The sequence below is a fragment of the Podarcis gaigeae genome (assembly GCF_964106915.1).
Source record: "Podarcis gaigeae genome assembly, chromosome: 4".
Lineage (NCBI taxonomy): Eukaryota > Metazoa > Chordata > Lepidosauria > Squamata > Lacertidae > Podarcis > Podarcis gaigeae.
Window position 1 is genome coordinate 80,541,656 of NC_139677.1, and position 22,680 is coordinate 80,564,335.

Below are 22,680 nucleotides of genomic sequence, written 5' to 3' on the forward strand. Positions count from 1 at the left end.
GTAAGTTCACTACTAGTGTATCATATTGGTCTTCACTATTCCATATAATGAACAAAGGAAGGAAATAAACACTTGTATCATTTCCCTCCTCCTATCATATGGATCTAAGATAGGTAACAGCAAAGCAAAATTTTCAGAGTAACAGAATGGTCGTACCTCGTATTTTAAATCTATTGTAAAATCTGACTTCAAAGGTTCATTCTTCAGCCTCTTTGCAAGCCTGTGCAGTAAAAGACATAATAAAAATAAAATGAGTTGTTTTTATACATCACACACACACATCATATACAAATTGTATGCATACAAACTAGATGCTTTCAGCGATCATGCCATTACCTAGAAGCATGAATACATAATATCCTAAAAGACAATGCACAATGTACATGTACTGTACACTTCAATTCCAATCCACTCTTCTCCACTTTTCACTTTCCTTGCTTCATGTATTTCCTTCCTCCTTTTACTGCCTTTATACGTACCACCCTATCCCAGCTCCCAGATATAGAGGGCTAGCAGAGGCAGCTGCAGTGCTCTTTCAAGAATATTTCTGCACTGGGAAGAGGTTCTGCCACATGCTTACATGTATAGAGGCAATTGCCACGTGAACCGAAAAAATAAATTCTGAATACCTAAGACAGAGGTGGCTTTAAATTTTCACCTAGACCTGTGGACTTTGTTGGCACAACCAAGAATGATGGTCAGTAGAAGGAATAAAGAAATAGTAAGTTTTTAAAAATATTTAAAATTGGCAGGTGTTGTGGGGGGCATAAAAAACTGCTGGGGGTTGGATATGGCCTGTGGATCAACCACTCCAGCCAAGGACATACTCCTATGTTCTATTTTTTAAATGGAAGCATATGATTAGGTAATAGAAAGGCTCATTATTCAGTATTTTCCCACTGTCAATTTCTCCACAACTAAACATGAAGATTAGTCTTTGAGATTTTAAAAATAGTTCCATAAGAAATATTTTTGCTTCTAGTTTCAAGAGGAGTAGCTTTTTAGTCTGTTGCAGCAAAACGAGCGTAAGTCTTCTGGCAACTTGTTTCCAGACGTACAAAGAAGATCCACAGTTCAGCAGCCAATTATTTCTTGCTTTCTTATGTTCCCCATCTGTAGCATTTAAATATTCTCAGCTTTTGCCCAGGTGTTTTACTAAAAACCCTAAAAGATACTTGGCTAGCATTTAATTTTGCCCATATGCTAATAAAACAAAGTTAAATGCAAATACCTATTTCCCAACATGTACATTTATGAAGAAGTAATTGCTTATTAATGTGCTTTATAATACCCTTGTGACATAGTGCATGCAGTAAAAGGGAATAGAGTGTTTACAGTTACTTAACATTGGATAAAAGCTCATTTGTGATCAAAGAGTCTAATCTCAATTTATATACATGTAAACACAGCGACATTTAATGTTTAACATAAATATTTTACTTCTCCAGAGCATTTTACAAACACCAACCATTTAGTAAACAAATTTAGAAAGATCACAAAACTGAATTCTTACTTATTGACAAGTGGAATACTAAGTGCCCAGCCAGCAGCAAAATCTGGAAATTTAAAAATTGTAGGGTTTTCTGCGAATGCATAATGGTGAATAATTGTAGATTCATCGTCATGTAACGCTTTTCCTAAAAAATATTCCTGTGGGAGAAAATAATAGAATCATAGAACTGTAGAGTTGGAAGGGACCCCAAGGGTCTAGTCCAAACACCTGCAATGCAGAAATCTCAATAAAAGTATCCATGACAGATGGTCATCCAACCTCTGCATAAAAACCTCAAACAAAGGAAAGCCCCCCACCTTCTGAGTCTGTTCCACTGTCAAACAGCTCTTACCGTCAGAAAGTTCTTCCTGATGTTTAGTTGGAATCTCCTTTCTTGCAGCTTATATCTGCTGGTTCAGGTCAGGAAAAAACAAGCTTGTTCCATCTTCCATGTGACAGACTTTTAAATATTTGAAGATAGCTATCATACCTCCTCTTGGTCTCCTCTTCTCCAGGCTGTACATACCCTCAACCATTCCTCATAAGGCTTGGTTTCCAGACCCTTGATCACCCTGATTGCCCTCCTCTGCACACGTTCCAGCTTGTCAACAGCCTTCTTAAACTGTGGTGCCCAGAACTGGACACAGTACTCCAGGTATGGTCTGACCAAGGTAGGTTAGAGCGGTACTATTACTTCCCTTGACCTGGACACTACTGTAGATGCAGCCTACAATAACAATAACTTTTTTTACTGCTTCATCACACTGTTGACTCGTGTTAAGTTTGTGGTCTACCAAGACACCCTAAATCATTTTTGCAAGCCTGCTGTCCCCTATCTTATATCTGTGCAGCTGATTATTCCTGCCTCAGTGTAGAACCTTACATTTGTCCCTAATGATATTCATTTTTTTAGAGACACTGTTGAGTATCTGGTGCATACTTTTTACAAAGCTGTATGGTCTAATGTAAGGCCAGATAAACTTTTCATTTCCTTCAAAAATCCCCAATATGGAATGCTGCATGCCCTTTTTGATGATACATCACTGACACTTTTGTCTATCAGTGTTATGCAGCTTCCCTTGAATTGATAAATATATACCAGCAGACAATACTTTGATAGGCAAACTACTCCTCATATAAGTAGAAGTCTTTCACTCATTGTTGATATATGTCATTTACTGTTTTATATTTGTAGGTGGAACAGATTCAGGTTGGTCTGACAGCACTTTTTACCATACCTTAGTGAATCAAGAAAAGGTTAGTCTATATGCAAACTTTCCTCCCCATACCACTCAAGCAGTGGTAAAAAGTTTTATTCATTGGCCCAGGAAGTGATAGGTCATTAGCCAATAAATCACAAGTCTTCATCTATGCATGGCATTAGAACAGATACTGAATCTTAATCGTACACTAAAATTTCTATTCACCAACTTGTCAACTAAGCAACGTAAGTAAGTGTACACTAATCTGCTGCTTGTTCATATAATTAACAGTTGTTAGCTGCAATTAATAGAAGAACCTTTCCATGACCAAATGTGGTAATTACTTTATCTTAGCCACACACTGGAAACCATTTAGAAACAATACCACAATATTTTGTGAATGCAAGAAGAGTGGTAAAGTGTAGTAGAGTGAGCAAATTTTTTGCCACTGTTTTCAAGGTTCATTCATGTCTAGAGGCTTGATGATGTATTTAAATCATTCTATACATTTAGATTAGGCAACCTTTGTAGAAGCTGGACTGATTCTTCAGTAAGGCTTGTTCAATACTGCTTAAAAGTTTTGGTCTTTATAATGCTTTCTACCAATTTTCCCCAAATTGATTTAGGCTACTAGTATGTAATTTTCTAGAAGGCCACTTACTGTGAATACCTCTACAGTATTTTAAAAAACTGGTTGCTAATACCACTGCTATTCAAACACAGTACATGGGTAGTTTTGTTCTTAGACATCTCCAGGGTTTGATCTTGTGCACAGTGGTAAGTAGAGGAATAAGATTCTTAGGATGTCAGTACAAAAATGTGTAATGCAATGTAGTCTCTTTGACCTACGTTCATCAATTACCTTCAGTTCCCACTGCAGTATAACTTTTAGTCATTAAGTGCTCCTATCAGAAGTGGGAATTTCTTTATTCATTAAAGCTTTCTTTATTCTTAGAGCATTATATAAAAGCTTATTAACCAACACCTCTATTTCTAAGCTAGTAATCTAAATTTCCCATTTTTACCTCAAAATGCAAGCAGTCAATGAATTTAACTTCACCTTAGACTTGTCATAGCCTTCAAGTATTTTCAGTAGCTTTACAAGATGTATTCTTGTATCTTCTTCACAGAAGAAAAACCACGAAGAATTTCTGCTGTATGTAACAGAAAAACTGACAAAAAAAGATTAGATTATTGAGATTGAGATGAGATTATTGAGAAGACTGGGAAAGACTTAACAGTGTGACCCTAGACACATCTACTCCAAAGTAGTTCAATGAGACTTACTCCCGGGTAAGTATGCTAATAATATACCGTATTTTTCGCTCTATAAGACACACCAGACCACAAGACGCACCTAGTTTTTGGAGGAGGAAAACAAGAAAAAAAATATTCTGAATCTCAGAAGCCAGAACAGCAAGAGGGATCACTGCACAGTGAAAGCAGCAATCCCTCTTGCTGTTCTGGCTTCTGGGATAGCTGCGCAGCCTGCATTCGCTCCATAAGATGCACACACATTTCCCCTTACTTTTTAGGAGGGAAAAAGTGAGTCTTATAGAGCAAAAAATACGATATGTCTTGTATCTTAAATACAAAAATAAAGAACATTTAAAGAGTCGTGTGAATTGATTTTCATCAGCAATATAGTCATGGCTACCCCCGGCAACAAAAAGCAGTGTTACTGCCCTGCTCAGACATAACAGGAAACCGGACAGGTATGCAGCCTCCCTTACCTGTCAAAACTCTCCGTAACCAGCAATCACCTGATCAGTTGTTACAGCAAGCGCCTTTGAAGTCTTTTACAGGTGTAGCTGTGCCTTCAAAGGGACAAGGCTATGCTTGCTGTCAGCATCAACCACCTGACTGGCCCTGACAGTGAGCCCCTGTGACTACACTGCAGAGATCCTGGGGATGAACAGTTTACTGCAACCAATCCCACTGGGGTTCGCTGTCAGGCAGCCTATCATGCAAAAAACCAACTGTGAGCTCACTCAATTCTTCCTTTGTAACTGCATCCTTATTTGGGAGGGGGAGAATGGTTTTGCAGGTCAAATTGGGACCTGTGCTGGGCCACGTTAGGCCCATGAGCATTACATGAACAGCAAACCTCGAGCTTGCACACTTGTCCCTTTCACACACCAGAGGAAAGGAATGTTGTTTTTTTGTTTTTAAATCACTCGTCAAATCTGTCTTTTGCCCCTTGGTTTCTTCCTTCAATTTTTGGACTGTTTCATATGATGCCCTCCCAATTATTGTTCTGATTTTTTAAAATGTGCATTTGTAAAGAGCTTTGGGTAGCTGATATGAGCTGGAAAAAACAGGAAGAAACATTATAAATAAAGGGGAAAGGCATATCCTAGGTGCGCCACAGATGACCTCTAGGAGAGCCAGTGTGGTGTAGTGGTTAAGAGCAGTGGACTTGTAATCTGGGGAACCGGGTTCGTGTCTCCACTCCTCCACATGCAGCTGCTGGGTGACCTTGGGCCAGTCACACTTCTCTGAAGTCTCTCAGCCTCACTCACCTCACAGAGTGTTTGTTGTGGGGGAGGAAGGGAAAGGAGAATGTTAGCCACTTTGAGACTCCTTCAGGTAGTGATAACGCGGGATATCAAATCCAAACTCTTCTTCTAACCCTTTTATACTGGCTCCAAGAGCCCTACGTTTTTCCACATCCACTCGCAGTAAATATCTGCAAAACATCGCACACTTCCGATACTCACTTCTTCCATAAAGCTTCTTGAACCTTTATTGCCTTGCCTTTATCTCACTATTGGTTATAAATCGAAGTCCTCTTCCAAAGAAAAGGCCTTCAGTTGAGTATTGCAGATATGATGCGCACAGTAAGTTGGATGTGTGGGGAGAGCATTCCCAAAGAGAAGGAGAAGTAGAAGGAATGTGTGCAGACAGGAGAGAACAAAAAAATGGAAATCTTTAGCTCAAAACAAATATTGGTGGTGGGTGGGCTACTCCTTTCTGCCACATTTTCGCTGCAAATGGTTTTGGTTCTACCAGACAAAAACCATTTGAACTGACCTGAACTGCTGCCTCACAAATTATACCCCTGTATCACACTTACTCGTGCATTAACGGTAGAATGGTCCATGCACCTTCATGCTTGTCCATCTGATGAATAAGCAGAACTGTGGGCATCTCCTTTAAGAAAAGGGTAAACATTTTTATAACTTTCATGTTAATAAAACATTAGTACTGTACATTGTTTTAAACATTTTGGTTTCAGCTTTCCCTGCAAAACATGTTCACTACAATTTCCCATTTCCGCTGTACTCTTTTTAACAAAACAATTCTCTACTGCTCTGTGTTTTAATATTTATTTTTACTTTAATTTTGTTTATAACTGGCTTAATTTTTTTATTTTATCTGCTCTTATCTGATTTTTATAGGCTTTAATTGTGATATTCTAATATTGCTTGCTATAAAAATATTTGCTAAATGGGAGAAAAGACTGACCAATACATGAGCCAGTTTAGAAGTGACAAACTCAGCTTAATCTACCATTCTTTATTAAACAGAGAACAAGGTTGGGCCATGCACTCCCCTCACATTTCCCCATGGAGTGCCTTGGATACTGGTTAATTTGAATCAGTGTTTCCCATTATACCCAAACTGGCATACTTTAGCATAAATCAAGGTTTAGTAACCAGGACACCTTGAGTCTAAGCCACAGTTCAGATGTAATAGGAACTATGGTAAGCTAAGCAGTATACAAGTGTTGAAACTGGCATGCAGGGGGCGAGACAAAAACATGGTTCCAATGGTCTTTCCTGGTGCAATAAACTATGGCTCCTTGACCTGAACTTGCCACCTCTGAATTAGCCTGCCATAGAATGCTAAGGAACAAACACAGGGCAAATTTATGTCAGTTCCTTGCACTTTTATAATAAATCTCAGAATATCTGAATTTAATATATTCAACACTGAAGAAGAAGAAATAAGTATCAGATACCTTGTGCAGTTTTGGTTGTTTTTTTTGACTACTCTAGGATTCTGTTTGAATGGCAATAAATCAAGTATGCATAATTCTGTCAATAACTGGGCATTTATTGCAATTATTTTACTTCCTTGGCAGTCCTACCATAAACACTTTTGTCTCTCTCTTAAAAAGCCAGCTATTTCTATCACCAAATGAAGGCTTTCTACTAGGATGAATGAAGGGGGTAAATCTATTTATAGCTGAGGAAGCTCGCAAGTTAGGTTCCATGTCAAACATTTCCCTTCAAGTAGAAGAAGATGGGCTTCTTATCTCAGCAGCCTTTTAAGAAAGGAAAAATGGAGAGCTGCCTGAGCAACCTTCAACAAATGCTTTGATTTTCTTTTGAGAATAGCTGGCTGGATTTTGGTCTTTAAAAAAACAGTTTCAAGTATACTTGCAAGCTTCATTTACACACTCAGGCTTCAAAATGTTTCCTTTCAATTTTGCCTTTATAACTGCTAAGAATATATATTCTGCAACTTTATCTGTTGTTTTAGCACATCAAGATTACCCCTCTTCACCATACTTTGTTATTCTGTAATAAACCCAATAATTTTACCTACACTTCTTCCTAAAAATTACATATGGTTTCTCAATACTCACTGGATTAAACAAGCATCAAACTTGCATCGTTTCAGTGAGAAGAACTGCTTCATGTGCCTTTAGATAACGGCCCTTTTGAAAATTTTATTCCTACCCATGGACTGCACTCTGCTAGGCAGCAATCAAGTAGACCAGGCAGCAATCAAGCAGTTAGCTTTCTTGCCCATCTAAGTAGACCAGGCAGCAATCAAGCAGTTAGCTTTCTTGCCCATCTAATTCTATAACAGGGCCAGGATTAAAAAGGCTATACAAGTTATCCCCTGAGAATAAGACTTTTTTGAAGGGCTTCTCAAAGTGCCGACCCTCATGCTGCAAGGCAAGCACCACTCTGAAGAATTGGGGTGGGGAAAACAATTCTCATCTATTTTAGGCTACAATGGCAATGGCAATAATCAATATGAATGCTCAGTGAGTATCTTTTGATAATTGTGGATTCTTAAGAGTGCATATTCTCATATTTATTGTGGGACTAGATCCAAACTTAAGTCATGCTTGGAGAAGAGCCATTAAAATCTATACAATTTGCAGTGGGTCTCTTTTAAACATGGCCAAGTTTGGATCCAACCCAAAATAAATAAGGTAACACAAACAATGATGATCTGAATCAAGCCCATGTATCTGGGATAATTTTACAATTATCACTCTAGTAGTTTTACTTTAAAATTATTTATAGGTAACCCTTTAATTGGCAATGAATATTATAACTTACACAGTACTCTTATTTTCTGATATTATCATTTAATATCACAAGTTTATTTTTTAAATTTTGCATGCTTTTATCACCATTTAAAGACCACAATTATACTAATGTTGCATTATTTATTCATGACCAGCACTAAGCAAGATAATAGCACCCTTGCAATTTTCACATGAATGGAACAATCTGTTCTCATAATTTAAAATTCTGAAGTTTATTAGATATTTCATATCAGGTTTTACAAGTGAAGTGCAGCTTTATAATATGAAAATCTCCCATGTGTTCAAAATACAAGGTTGTCAACTGCATGCTATTTTTGTAGAGACAGAATTCCATTAGAACATAATTCTAGTAATGGACTTTATATTCAAAACAGCATAAATAGAAACACATTTAGTCCTACCGCTATACTCAAAATTTAAATGAACAGCATAATTGCAGGCATGCTGCCAAATTGTCTGTACAGCCTGCAGCAAACAGCAAGTAATAAGTGGAATTTATAGCAACCTAATCATTTTATACTCTCGGTCACTGGCTTTAATCCAATGATAGTCTTAGCATCCCAAAGGAGCCCAAGAGAATTAGCCCAAGATCCAAAAAGCAAAATGAGTTTCATAAGCCTTAAGCAACTAATTCACATGGATCTCTTAGGTAATTTAATAATTTTATTATCTTGATGACTTAGATGTTTTCCACACAGAAAAATCAAAAAGCAAAAGCTTTGAAGTCACAAATATTAAGGAAATTAAAGTCCATTTACAAATTTCACATAAATGCCTATTTCCTTCCCATTTCCTTTATCCCTAAATAAAAAGGTCTCCTATGTATTTTGTCATCTGAAAGCAGATGCAACCAATTTTTTGAAATACCAAGTAGAACACCTTTCTAAGCCACAGTATTTGGATATGCATCATAAACCGCCATTTTGAAAGAATAGTAAGCTAGAGTTACGACAGTCCTAAAGCTATGAGTAGCTTACATAGCACACCAAATATTGAATGTCACTATAACTACAATGGTCCCACTGAAAGGGCAGTGGGGCAAATCCATCCTGATACATTATTATATTCTAATATAATACACCATACTTAGCATTTAGGATTGTGTTGTGTCAATGTAGAGGCTCCATTATGGCCAATATACCTTTGAGGATGGACCATCTTACATTCCAGAATTCCTCCTATACTCATCAATCAGTAATTCTGAACCATGTGGCAGGTGTTTGTTTTTTTGAAAAAACCATTCCACTACACAGCTTCTGACAATGGTTGGCATGATTCGCAATTCAGCAGCAAGCCCCATCCTATATAAAAATGCATTATCATGATGCCACAGATCATGACAGTGCAGACAATGGCCATGTTTGAATGATTTTTCATAATTTCATAAACCATGCTTTATGAAGCTGTTGACGAGTGCTGTGGCCGTAGGCTCTTTCTTCTCTTTCGTCCATCCCTTGTTTCTTGCCAGCATGGAGATCTTGGTTACCATTAAACAATTGTTTATTAATCTCTTTCCATAAGGCACCCCAAAGTGATTTACAATATATATAAAAGTTACATATATAAAAAGTTAAATTGCAATAATAACTATAAAACATTTTAAAACAGCAGAACATACATAACATCCATTCAAATCCAAGCCCAATACAAACTGGGATAAAGATTTTAAAAGGATTGTTGATAGAGGGACACCTTTAGCAGATGCTGAAAAGACAATAGAGAAGGCCCCAGTCTGATTTGTAATGGGAGGGAGTTCCAAAAGGGAAGTGCTGCCACACAAAAAGCCCAATTCTGAAATCATGAAGAATGGACCTCCTGATAGGATGGTCCCATCACTAAGTCCAAGCACTGGTCCTAGGCTTGCATGTTCTCTCCCGATTCAGACGTTCCAGAGAACTAGAGCTACTGATGACACCTTGGCCCAAATTGCCTAATAACCGCTCCCATGTAGATGTTACGTTGCATCAGGGAGAGGATGGTTCTCTGGAGCACCACACAGCACAACTGTCAGGGATGCAAGATATAATCACCCCATTCTATTCTCTGCAACTGATGCTGAAGACAGGACCAAAAATACTGGAAAACAGTGCCTCCAATACCATCAGGGTGACCAAAAGCAATTCAGCCCCATAACCAGGCCAGAACTGCAACTGCAGTGGGTCAAGACAACTGGTTTCGTCCAAGATTATTTGCAACTGTTACACCACAATCATCTTAATCACCCAGAAGGGGGGATTTATGACAGGTGGTAGTTGTCACAAAACAATGGTTCCATGGTGGATGTTTTCAGGAGTGGCCAGAACCAGGATGCATATTGATTACATCCTGGACCCATTCAGTTATACTCACTCAGCAAGCTTTAATTAGCCAAGAGGAACAGGTGTTGACAGAACACATGGTTGGCTGCATGATTTATTTATAAAAGTATATGTATATTGCAGTTTCATGAACTATATCAAAGAGTCTACAACAATTAGGGTTGCCATATTTCAAGAAGTAAAAATCCAGGCACAAAAGCAACCCTAACAATAATAAAAGTATAATAAGAACAGCACAAAAATTAAATTGTTACTAGCACTTTGTCCACTGCATAAACAGTTTGTGGAGGTGAAGGTTGCTGTAAATGGGGCCCTGGAAGGCACAATCCTTTGGAATCTTGTACAAGCGATTTATTTAAGTGTGCCTTTTTCATTTCATGTGAATAAAAGATGTTTTCTTTTATTAAAGTGGTTCGTTTCAGAATAATGCGTCACATTTTTCTTCTCCACTAAACTATACTGTGTATGCCAATTAACATCTCCAAATGCTAGTAGGAAGCAGAATGTCTTATTAACACTACTTCACATCAAAATAAATGCGTACATGCAGCAGTAAAAAATGAATGTAGAAAAATTAACAATCCACTAGCAAGACAGATGGAAACTACATATCCTGTAATTATGTTTTGGCAAGCATAACAAACCAGCATTGGAAAGCTCATTAGGACAGGTAATAAAATCTAATTCAAACAGAACATTCACCTATAACACCAGTTACAGTATGACTCTGTAATTTGACTGCCCTCTGAACAATTTTTAATGGTTGCTATCAGTTATTTCCTTTTTCTTTGCTTGCTTCATTTATATCCTGCCCTTCCTCTAAGGGAGGGATAAGCAAACTTTTGGACTGCCTGCACTGGATCTTTATGAGGATCAGTCTCATGGGCCAAATTTGACAGAAAGGGGGGTAACTCACCTGTCAATCAAATGTTATTATGACATCACATTTATCAAAGTCCTCTATGCAGGGCTTCCAACGTGACTGCCAGATGCTTGGCTTTGAGATTGCGCATGTCATTATTATTTTGGCACTGTATATATTATTTAAATTTTCATGTAATAGGTGTTGAAATGCTGTCCATTTTTGTTAATTAGTTTTTGTAAACCACATACAGAGTTGTTTAGTTTGTGATTTATCTCACTGCATTCCTTGGGCATGGTACTGAACTTAGCAAAGGAGATGCTTGGGAGCCTGCAATGGCTTCAAAGCCCCTTTGCTGTTTGCAAAGGGCTTTAAGCAAGCCCCCATACTCCTGTATGAACCTCCAGAGTCTCACATGACAGCAGTGGGGTTATGGAAATGTCCTTTGCAAAAGTACTTTTAAAGTATGAAATCTGCTGTTTTATTGCTGTCCTTTTGGTGTCTGTTGATGTGTGATGTTATATTGATTTAAACCCAACCTGGGACCTGATTGGTTGAATGGAGTTATATAAAGGCAATATATAAACTATTTAAATGTTTTCATTAAAAGAAACACAATGTCAAATTTATGTTGAGCATCTCGAGTGAATGTCATTCAGCCCTAGTGAATGTTAGCCAACCAATGCCAGAAACTCTATATCCCTGCAAAGCTGCAATGATGCTACAATACGAAGAACACAGAGTTTGTGCTGAATCCTGAGGAGGGGAAAAATAAGAAATAAAGGTCTCTTAAACAGTTAACTGGGCTGAGCCCACATAGAACTAGATGCACATTTTTAGCAGCTAAAAGGATTAAAAGATCGTACAAACCAAGTTTTCCCAAGTACGGCTAGGGAAAAAATGGATACTGCAAGGAATAGTGTCAGGTTGCCAGGCAAGGCTTATCGTCCTCCTTTCTGTAGATAACAGCATGAAGCAAAAGTAGTCATTTGCAGCAACAGAGAGGTTTACTGAACACAGCACAAACATTCAGCATCCATTCTCACCGTGTAGGTGCTCCCAACTGAGTTCCTCCCACTTCCCTCTAGGTACTTCAATCTCCTCACCACATGATCCCTCCACCACTGAGCCTTCTGAGAGGCTACCATATCCTGACGTCTGGCTCTAGGGCTCATGGGCTGCATACTTTCTAGTGAGGGAGATTCATCTAGCTCTCTCTCTTCCTGTTCCTCTCCCCTTGGTTGCTCTTCTCCCAGCTCAGCCCAACTGCCCGTTTCCGAACTGTGTCCTTCCACAAACCATTGCTCTAGGTCGATCCTATCCTCCTGCTCCAGAGGAGCTTCAGGATCAGGCCCTTGTGCAGAGGGAGAGCGGGGCTCCCACCATTCTTCCTCAGAGCAATACCCTTCAGTCTAGTTCCTGACAAAGAGACAATGTAATGTCGAATTGCCATATTTGTCCAGTTAAGCTTTTGTTCCAATAGCCCCTGCAGTCTTAATGCAGTCTTAATCAACTGCCCTGAGACCTCTGGGTATGGGGGGGTATATAAATTCAATAATTAATATTAATATTAATAATAAGTCTAATTCTGCTATATGGCTAGGTTCGTACAACAGTGAGTATATCAGATTAGGACCAGGAAGACCCAGGATGAAAGCCATAGTCAGCTACACGGTTCACTGGATGACCTTGAATCAGTTAATATCTTCTGGCCCAAACTAGCTTAGTGTTGTTGCTAAAATAAAATTGGGGTGAAGTGGAGGAGAACTGTTTATGTATACTACTCTGAGCTCCATCAAAGAAAAAGGGGGAGTGTAATAAATAATAAACATTTAATTAGCCACAGAATACAAGAGAAACTAAACAGTTCAGGGTTAAAAGTCGCAGGATCAGGTTCTATTGTCATAACCATCACTTGAGGTGGTGGTGGTGACAATAATTTGCGTGAAAGTTGTGCAGCAAAAAAATACACATACATTTAAAACTGTGCATAGTACTGACCTCTAGCAGTACCTGTCTAAGTAAAGTTTTAATTAATTTAGGAGAACGGTGAACCTGGCGTTATAGCTATCACCCTTTCTTTAGACTAATTGGTGGGCAATCTGTTAAAATCTGACTCCAAAAGGAACATTCTCTTCCATGCCGAGCATGCCCAAACCTGTTTTGCAAAACTTGGGCATGAACAGCACCACCTCAGATGAGTTAGTAGTATCAGTAGCCACCATCAGGCAAGCCAGAAATGTTTCAATTCCATAATGTCTGCTTAGCACAGCCTTCTGCAACCTGACCAAAAATGTATATTTTAGGAGCTTGTAGCTAGTAAATCTTGTGTGTAATTTTAATGATGATTAATTTGGACATAGAAAAGCTACAGATTAAAGTGTGTCAGAAATCCAATTCTTCAGCCTGGAAGCATGTCCCCAGGTATTTCATACAAGACTTTTTTAAGTGTTCTACATCATTTTACATTAAAACTCTGATCAAAAATAAACTTCATTCAGTGTGTTTTTTAAAAGTTTCTTTAAAAATCTCTACTATAATAACCTTTACCCTAAGATAGTCTTTATCCGCCTGGAATTATAATTTTTAAAACATTCTGCAATGTAAACTGATGACAGAACATTCACTGAAGCAAAGAAAAATACTTCAAACAGAAGCAAAGCAATTTGCCTTAAAAAGGCTTTTCAAAGAATACAAAATGGGCATCTTCCCATTGCTTTTAGGCAGTATTTCTCAAATGAACCCACAATTCAGCAACAGCTAACTTTTCTGCAGGTGAATAATGACATCCCAATCTCCCAAATCAGGTTGGGACGGTGAGGCAAACGACAGGGAGATTCCCACCACAAGCATTAAGTGGATTAATAAAGGTATTTTACTAGGGGTCATTCAACCCAACTGTGTTTTGGTTACTGGTGGAAGACCTCACTTGCCTCCCAAAACTTTGTACTGCTCTCACAGGTGTTCCATACACCTCCCACAGCAGCCCGCCCCACACTTTGAGAATTACTGGCGTACTGGGAAATAATGTAGGCGTTCAATATGTTACACAGTAGTATTTATGAAGTCTGTGTAACAATGAATTTAACAGATGGATGCAATAAATTACTTGTTCAATACTATTTTATTGTTTTAAAATAGGTTTCCACCCACATAAAAAGCTTTTTGTTTCAATTATGTTATACTGCAATCAAGATTAAAATCTCACAGCGCTATCAGACAGTCGAACAATTTTTTCTAACTACTCAAGGAGCATGACTGTATTACTCTCAGAACATTTCACATAGCTTGGGGTGCTTTGTAGCTTCCCTCCCTCCAACCCCCACCCCCCACTTACAGATTTAGCATTTCCCATTTATTTCGCCCTGGTATCAAAACTCCAATGTATTTGCTTTAAGCTTCTGGCTTAAAGTGCCAGAATTTGTCAGGGGCCCTGAATACATGCAGTATGCTATCGCTGCAGCTTTCTGTTTCTTTCCCTCATCTGATGAATTGAAACAAGAGAATTTCATTTGTTTGTTTTAGCAAATTCTGTATACAATCACATCAATCCAAAAGAAACATCTGGACTTTTAGCGTCTATTTTAATGCATATCGCACAGAAAATAATTCCCCATTAATTTTAAAACCAGCTGCATGCTTTTTACAGTGACAATAGAGTTGGATCGCATTCACATATGGCCTGCCTTGTGTTATACAACCCTTGATGCTCTGCCCACCCAGTGTCTTCTGTCCCTTCCTGCCTCTTCAGTAATCCAGTTCCTTCCCAATGATCCAGCCTCTCCAAAAGAATTTTTGCTTCACCCCTGCCCTCCAGTGGTTTCCTAAAGATGCTCCTGTCCCAGTAGAATAACAATGGAGTAGATACAAACTGGGAGGTGCAAGCGCAAAGTGTTTGGGCTAGAGTGGTATAGCATCCACTGGAAAGATGCTTTAGCCACTACCCTTGTGGCTACACCTCTGAGCCTGCTTCTCTGTCTGTCTCCTGACAGCTGGATCACTGGGAAGGAATAGCGGGAAACAACAGGATCATTGAGCAGAAACACTGTGGCAAAAATGTGCTTCTTTTCTTTACTGCAACCATGGTATCATAGGAAGTGGGGTGGCAGAAAGAGACATGCAGACGGTTATGGCAAATGAATGAGTGTGTGAATTAATAGAGGGGTATGTGAAAAGAGAGGTGAAGAATTTGGGTGGCAGTGATGTTAACTTAGGAACATCACAACTCCCTACCTCCCTACACAGACTCTCAAGATCATCACCACTCCACAGTGTTTCCTTTTTCTCTCTTGAGATTCTTATGAGAGAAAAACAAAGAGAGAAACAATGTGGGGTAGCTATAGCCCACCTACCAGCAGCACATGCCTCCCAAGAAATTACCTCTGAGGAAATGCAACTCTTGACAGGAAAAAAGTTGCTGACTCCTGGCCTACAACAAAAAAAGTATAATTCAGCAGAATGAAGCAAGCAAGTATGCAACTTTTGGTTGAAGATAGAGCTGCTGGAGCAACTAAAATAATATGTGCTCACTTGTCCACCTGCCTGCCCAGGTGATCTTTCTCCTGCTGTTGTGCAGTGCAATGGAAATGTTTTATTGTTTGCTGTGGAGAGGGGCAAAATTCTACTCTATTTGTCCGTAGCCGGGGGGAGGAGCCGTAGCGCAGGAAGAATGAATGTACCAGAATGCCCAGTGCAACTTAGTGCTAAATGTGGTTTTAAATTTCTTTGACTAAGATGATTTTGATTAAGCAGCTTTATTTCCAGGGCAGAACATTGGAAAGTGGGAGCATGTTTTATTTTTTTAATGGAATGTAGGGACCTAACATACACAATAATCATGCCAGATTAAGGCAACCCAACCCAGATTATGGTTAGTTGAAGCCTTGGAGCTGTATTAATTTGAGTGGCGGTGCAGCAGAACATGACCCTCTAAATAGGCTGATGCATCTATGTTCAGTAAAGGAATCGAAATCTCACGTCTATAATACAAGCAGGAAGTTCCCATTCGCAGACATTTGTTACCTCCTTCCATATCTTCACAACAGCTATGTAAAATAGGTTAGGACATTGGTGACTGGACTAAAGCAGGAAGTGAGCCGAAGCAATGATGAGATAAGTGCACATATTCTGAGTTCTTTATATTTTTCAAGGTTTGGGGAGTGGTAATGTTTGTTGTTTGCTGACTGCTGTGAAATGGCATATGCTCATGGTTTTGCTTTCTAACAAAACTTCTTTTGCGGTACTTCATTCCATGCAATCCTTTTTTGGGGGGGAAGGAGGCCTCCAACCATCTTAATCAACCCTTAGAATCTTTATGAAATGGAATTCTGTGCCTACTTAAATAAAATGTGTGTAACATATTCCAGAACTATAACTTGATGGTTTTTTAGAAAGAAGCTATCTATTCATACCTTTCCAAGAACTGCAGCTTGTTTGAAAATACTTTGTTTTAGATCATCTGCTTTCTTCAAATGAAAAGAATTCCTTTGACTCTGGATGACAAATACTATTTCTTTTAGTTCTGTGAATCAAAAATAAGTAATAATCGTTAAAGGAGGGGGGAGACAGTGAGTTTCAAGGTTATTGCAGATAATACTTTTTAAAATTTATTCAAATAATTAACTTGCCGAAATAAGGATCTATTGACCTTAATAAAACTTGTGGAGACAACATGATATAAAAGCTTTCAATTTAAGGATAGTATTGTCTCATTTGTTTCTGAACCAGGCTGAAAATGTTCATTAGCTTGCCACAGAGATTTCAATTCACAAACAGTGTGGTGTGAAAAACAAGACTCGCTGTAAGTGTAAGCTGGTCACACAAATTCAATCCAATTCAAAAATTGTTTCTATATTGAGACTAAAAGCAATTACACTTTAACCTAAAGCAAACAGTTTCCATCAGTCAGTCATTTCTGCCGAAGATGCATCAAGCCCCACTGAAAACAAATCTAAATTTGTCTCATAAATGCAAAAAGAGTTCACATAACATTCTCAAAATATCTGATGCTCTACTAAGCATACATAAGAGAATCTATTGCAATTTCTTAAAATGACCCATCTCCTCCCTGGTTCACAGCTGCCTGGTAATCACTGGTTGTTCACATAGTTTACAAGTATGATGAATAAAATACCTTCTAATTGAAAAGTTGTCTAGTGATATATGGTTAGCTACTCTAACTGGTTGTTTGCTCGTACTTAGTAGCAGAGATCTTAAAGTCAATGTAACTACATACGCTATTACATACAAGTTTGTATAGCTACTTATGGTATCATAAACCAACAGGCATACGTATTGGGCTGTGTATAAAACTCTATTACCTAAACATAGGATTTTCTTTGCTTAGGTGTTAGGTGTGAAACCTTTTTCTCATTAAAAAATATATTTGTTCCTTTTCTGAAACTTGAGTGTAAAGTACAACTCCACTTTAGTTAACCCACTCCTTTCCATAATTCCTGTAGTATTGTAATACGTTGAATTACAGGTGTTCTGTAGATCTTTCCTCATTATGCTCACCACCTCATTGTAATCTTTTAAAATTTCCTAAGAACCAATGGACAAAAATGCTAAAGTTTGCAATACAGAAATTATAGTATTATATACTGCTTTTCAGGCTAACTCACAAATAAGTTTACAAAATAAAGCATAATAATACAAAAATTAAAACTAACAAACAACAAAAAATAGCACTTTACTAAAGAGTGGTATCTGTGACTGCGATGTGTTGGTCCTTCTACAATGGAAAGAAAAACACTTTCACAGCTGTAAATACAACCTTTTTTAACTATTAACATACATTTGTAAAATCACAAATATGAATAAAAGAGTTAGATTACTATATACTATAGGAAATTTACTTCAAATAATTTTATATATGTTAAAGAAACAGCGTATGAGCAAACATGAATCTCAACATTTATAATTCTCACACTAGAAACAGGCTTTAGGAGGCTTTCTAGGTTTCTGAATTTGGTTTTAATAAAAGCTTAAACTGCCCTCAAACTGATCTTCTAATATAATATTATATTTGAAATATCTAACATAATGTTAAATTTCAAGTATCTGTGTGCCTCTTATAGAAATCAAAGGCAATCTAGTTGATGACTTAGCAATAGTCTTTTTGAAAGCTAAGGCTCTCAGCATCCCTGCCAATTAGCCATGGTGGCTCGTGCTAATGAGAGTTGTAGTCCACAACTTCTGGAGGGGACCGCATTGGTTATTCTTGGTTATCCCATATTTGCCAAATACCACACCTGCAATGTTTGCTGCATTTCTTAGTCATAATAGTGCTCATGCTTATGAACAATCCAGCCAGTGCCAAAATCCACTAAAAATAATCTTGAGATTAAAGGATGTTCCAAAAAGACTGATTAACTGGCAACTCTGTACAAATCATTTTGAGGGGCTGAAGAACTAAATGGATTAATTCTAGCTTATTATCATCTTCATCATGTTTAATCAGTAATCAGCTGGCAACACTATCAGCAATGCTATAATTTTTACAAGATCACATTTGTAAGAGTGGCAAATAACAGTGTAGACTGGAGGTGAAGTTGTGAACATTCCCCCCACCCAAAAAAAAAAATAAAGCTTTAACTGCTGCTAGAAGAAATAGAGGAAAGAAACATGGAGGGGCTATAGTTCAGTGCTAGAGAACATGCTATGCCAAAGCCCAGATTCAGTCCCTGCTATCAGGTAGCAGGTTATGGGAAATATTGCTGATTTGAGACCATGGACAGCTGCCTCCAGTTGGAGTAGTAGACAATACTTAGTTGGATGGGTTGGTGAGTCTGTCCTTATATAAGACAGCTAACTTCTTATATAAAAACCCACAGCTTTAGACGACTTTTAAAGGGAAATATTATATATATATATATATATATATATGCAGGTTTTGGTGTCCTCGGGTGTCTTCCCGTGTAAAAGTTGGGGTGTCTAGGCGACGTTTCGACGAGGTCTCACTCGTCATCTTCAGGCTGGTGCTTTCGGCTTCTTGTTACTGGAACAGAGCGGGATCTCAATGTTTGAGTTCCTATAAATACTGTAGAGGGGGTGTGGTGTCTAGCCTCCAATGTTCTGGGCAGAGAGGAAGTTCCCAGGCTAGTGTGCCTTTTCTTCTTTTGTTCCTTAATTACTTGAGAGATACCTTGGGTGATATCCTGAGTACCACTTAGGTGGGTCATTAGGTGTGGATTAGTTGCTAAAGTCTTTGTGTCTTGACCTCTTGAACTTTGTGAAGAGTTTTCCTGAGAAGATGGCTGTATTGCACTTAGTTGTGCTTTGGCTTGGCTTCGTGTATAGGGGCGAGCTGTGGTTTTGTGGCTTGTGTCAGCCAGATCTGTGTAGGGATTGCAGGGGGGTGCAGCATCCGGAGGTGCCACCATGGATTGGCTACTGGATGGTGTCAGTAATTCATCTGTGGAGAGGGTCTGGGTTTGGGTCTGGTGTGGTTGATTGGTGTTGGCGTTCTGTGTGCCTCTGGATCTGGTGTCAGTTTTTGTGGGGAGGGCTAATTTCCAGATGTCTGGCAAGGTATCTCTCAAGGTATCTCTCAAGTAATTAAGGAACAAAAGAAGAAAAGGCACACTAGCCTGGGAACTTCCTCTCTGCCCAGAACATTGGAGGCTAGACACCACACCCCCTCTACAGTATTTATAGGAACTCAAACATTGAGATCCCGCTCTGTTCCAGTAACAAGAAGCCGAAAGCACCAGCCTGAAGATGACGAGTGAGACCTCGTCGAAACGTCGCCTAGACACCCCAACTTTTACACGGGAAGACACCCGAGGACACCAAAACCTGCATTCCTGTACCCGTGAAAATCTACGAAAGCATATATATATATATATATATATATATATATATATATATATATTCTAACTAGTCACAATGGCTATATCACCATCTGAGGCACTACACCACCAGCAGCAGGACTGTATAGGCCCCCACAGATATGAGGCACCCAATACATTGCTGAACTGTGGCTCTCCACAGACCTTCATTCAGCATTGAGAAACCAGGTCAAGAGGCAATTCAAGCGAACACTGGACAAAAAAAGTCTGAGAAGATCTGGAAACCGCTTTAATCTTCTTAGGCTGTAATCTTGTAATTTACCTAGGAGTAAGCCCCCTTGAAGGACGCGGGTGGCACTGTGGGTAAAAGCCTCAGCGCCTAGGACTTGCCGATCGAAAGGTCGGCGGTTCGAATCCCCACGGCGGGGTGCGCTCCCGTTGCTCGGTCCCAGCGCCTGCCAACCTAGCAGTTCGAAAGCACCTCCGGGTGCAAGTAGATAAATAGGGACCGCTTACTGGCGGGAAGGTAAACGGCGTTTCCGTGTGCAGCTCTGGCTCGCCAGATGCAGCTTTGTCACGCTGGCCACGTGACCCGGAAGTGTCTTTGGACAGCACTGGCCCCTGGCCTCTTGAGTGAGATGGGCGCACAACCCCAGAGTCTGGCAAGACTGGCCCGTACGGGCAGGGGTACCTTTACCTTTACCTTTAAGCCCCCTTGAACTCAATGCAACTTATTTCTGAGTAAACATGCATGCACTGTTAATGAGTGACAGCGGTGGGCTTTTGATTAAAATAAATAAAAAGTTAAAACTAATTTTCTATTTCCCCCCACTGTTTTCTTTTAACCCAACACAAGTGAAACGTTAAATGCTGAGACCGCGATATAATAACAACCAAGTATGTTGGGACCACCTTTTAAAATACCGTAACTAGGCAGGAAGGGCACCCCACCCCCAATGCCACTGAGAATCAACTACTGGGGAGCAGCAACTGGAGAGAGGCTCTTGCCTTTGTGCTCTGCTTGTGGGCTACCCAAAGCCATGTGGTTGGGAAACATGATAAAGGACTAGGTCAGGCATCCCCAACCTTCGGCCCTCCAGATGTTTTGGACTACAATTCCCATCATTCCTGACCACTGGTCCTGTTAGCTAGGGATCATGGGAGTTGTAGGCCAAAACATCTGGAGGGCCGCAAGTTGGGGATGCCTGGACTAGGTGAACCAGTTGATCTGATCCAGGAGGGCTCAGGAGTGACAATAGTAATGTCTCCAATGGCCCAAGAACATGCTACACAGAATAACCTGACAATGTATGAGATATACATGATTCAGTTTAACAGACAGACTGCAGATTGAAATACTGAAAAGACTTACTTACCCTTGCTTATTTTAGTCGAGTTTCCACTTCTTTCTGACGTCTGTATTAAGATAATACAAACAATATAACCATACATTAAAATAAAATGCAATGGTTTGCTTAAAACTTGCTAACTAGCTTGTTACAACCCCACTCAAATAGCTGTGCAATCTCAATAAGCCATACTAAATACCTAAGGGAAGTATTATTATCCCTATGTTGTATGAAAAGAGCTAAACCATAAGACATATAATGGTAAGCCAGGGTAAAACAAACTATGGTTTACTGGGAACGCGCAGTTGTGCTGGTCCATGCTCTTCAAATCACACCAGCCCCCTCCTTCCCTTGCTGTACCAGAAGGAAAGAGACCAGATCACTGGTTTACTGTCATGTGCAAACCAGCAAACTGTTTCTCTGCAACCATGAATGCTGGTTCGCACATAATACTAAGACAGCATTCTGGTTTGTTTTCTCCTGGTGTGGCAAAGTGAGGAGGGGGCATGATTTGAGTGGCATGCACCAGCATACTTCCCTGTTACTGGTAAGCCACAGTTAGTTTAACTCTGGTTTACCATTACATGTCAACTAGGCCAGAGACCAGAATCTTGCATAAGACCATCGGATGAGTTTCCAGCTCAGGTTAACATTAAAATTCTATACTCACATTTTTAGCTGCTACGTTATACCTCCTCCAAGTAACTAAGCTTATGTAATGTAGAAATGAGTTTATATGACTTAATTTTTATTAGAAATTTAATTGCATAAACATGTTATCAGTGCTACCATTCTAAAATGTTGTTTTATAACAATTAATTTGGACTAAATACCTAATAAAAAGCCATGATAACAATTAATTTGAGCTAAGCACCAAATAAAAAGCCATGAAATAAAGATGACTAAAATGCACACACTTAGAAGCGTCATACTCTTATGTGATATACAAGTAATCTCATCATTTAATGAGAATATTAATCTAAGGAAAAACCCTCTATCCAAATTATATTGCAACCTAAATAAATATTAAGAAAGGTTCCTGCAGAGCCCAAAATAAAACCCAGTAAATCTAAGATATGTACATTTGTGTCAGAATTTAAGCTTTGCACTTAAAAGCAAAGGGTTCACAGTCCCATCACCCAGGAAACCATGTTCTAAAAATATCTCAGCTGCTATTCAGCAGCTACCAAACAAACTGAAATGGAGTGTGTTTCTCAGGATTGTCTGTGAATTGTGTTGACAAACTGGCCGCATAGTAAAAGTAAAGAGGAAGCATTTTTCTGAATTCCACCTACAGAATCATAGCATTTGAAGAAACCCAATGGAACAACTAGTCCATGTTTCTGCCCTAAAGAAGTTACCATATTTTTCC

The 22,680-nt window shown here is 39.0% G+C and overlaps 2 protein-coding genes across 5 annotated transcripts in view; both read right to left on the reverse strand.

Annotated features, from left to right (window-relative positions):
• LOC310843240 (cilia- and flagella-associated protein 337-like) overlaps positions 1-22,680 on the reverse strand; it is a 1,288,916-nt gene that overhangs the window by 1,173,343 nt on the left and 92,893 nt on the right. The gene's annotated exons all lie outside the window — the stretch shown is intronic.
• The window catches only part of B3GLCT (beta 3-glucosyltransferase), a 78,182-nt gene that overhangs the window by 34,372 nt on the left and 21,130 nt on the right, over positions 1-22,680 (reverse strand). For all 4 annotated transcript variants that reach the window (XM_083736856.1, XM_083736854.1, XM_083736855.1 and 1 more), the window contains 6 exons: positions 21,336-21,375; positions 16,579-16,688; positions 5,771-5,847; positions 3,755-3,866; positions 1,514-1,650; positions 157-220 (listed from right to left, as the gene is read on the reverse strand). In XM_083736856.1, the coding sequence (XP_083592982.1) occupies positions 157-220; positions 1,514-1,650; positions 3,755-3,866; positions 5,771-5,847; positions 16,579-16,688; positions 21,336-21,375 (540 nt within the window). The remainder of the gene's footprint in view (positions 1-156; positions 221-1,513; positions 1,651-3,754; positions 3,867-5,770; positions 5,848-16,578; positions 16,689-21,335; positions 21,376-22,680) is intronic.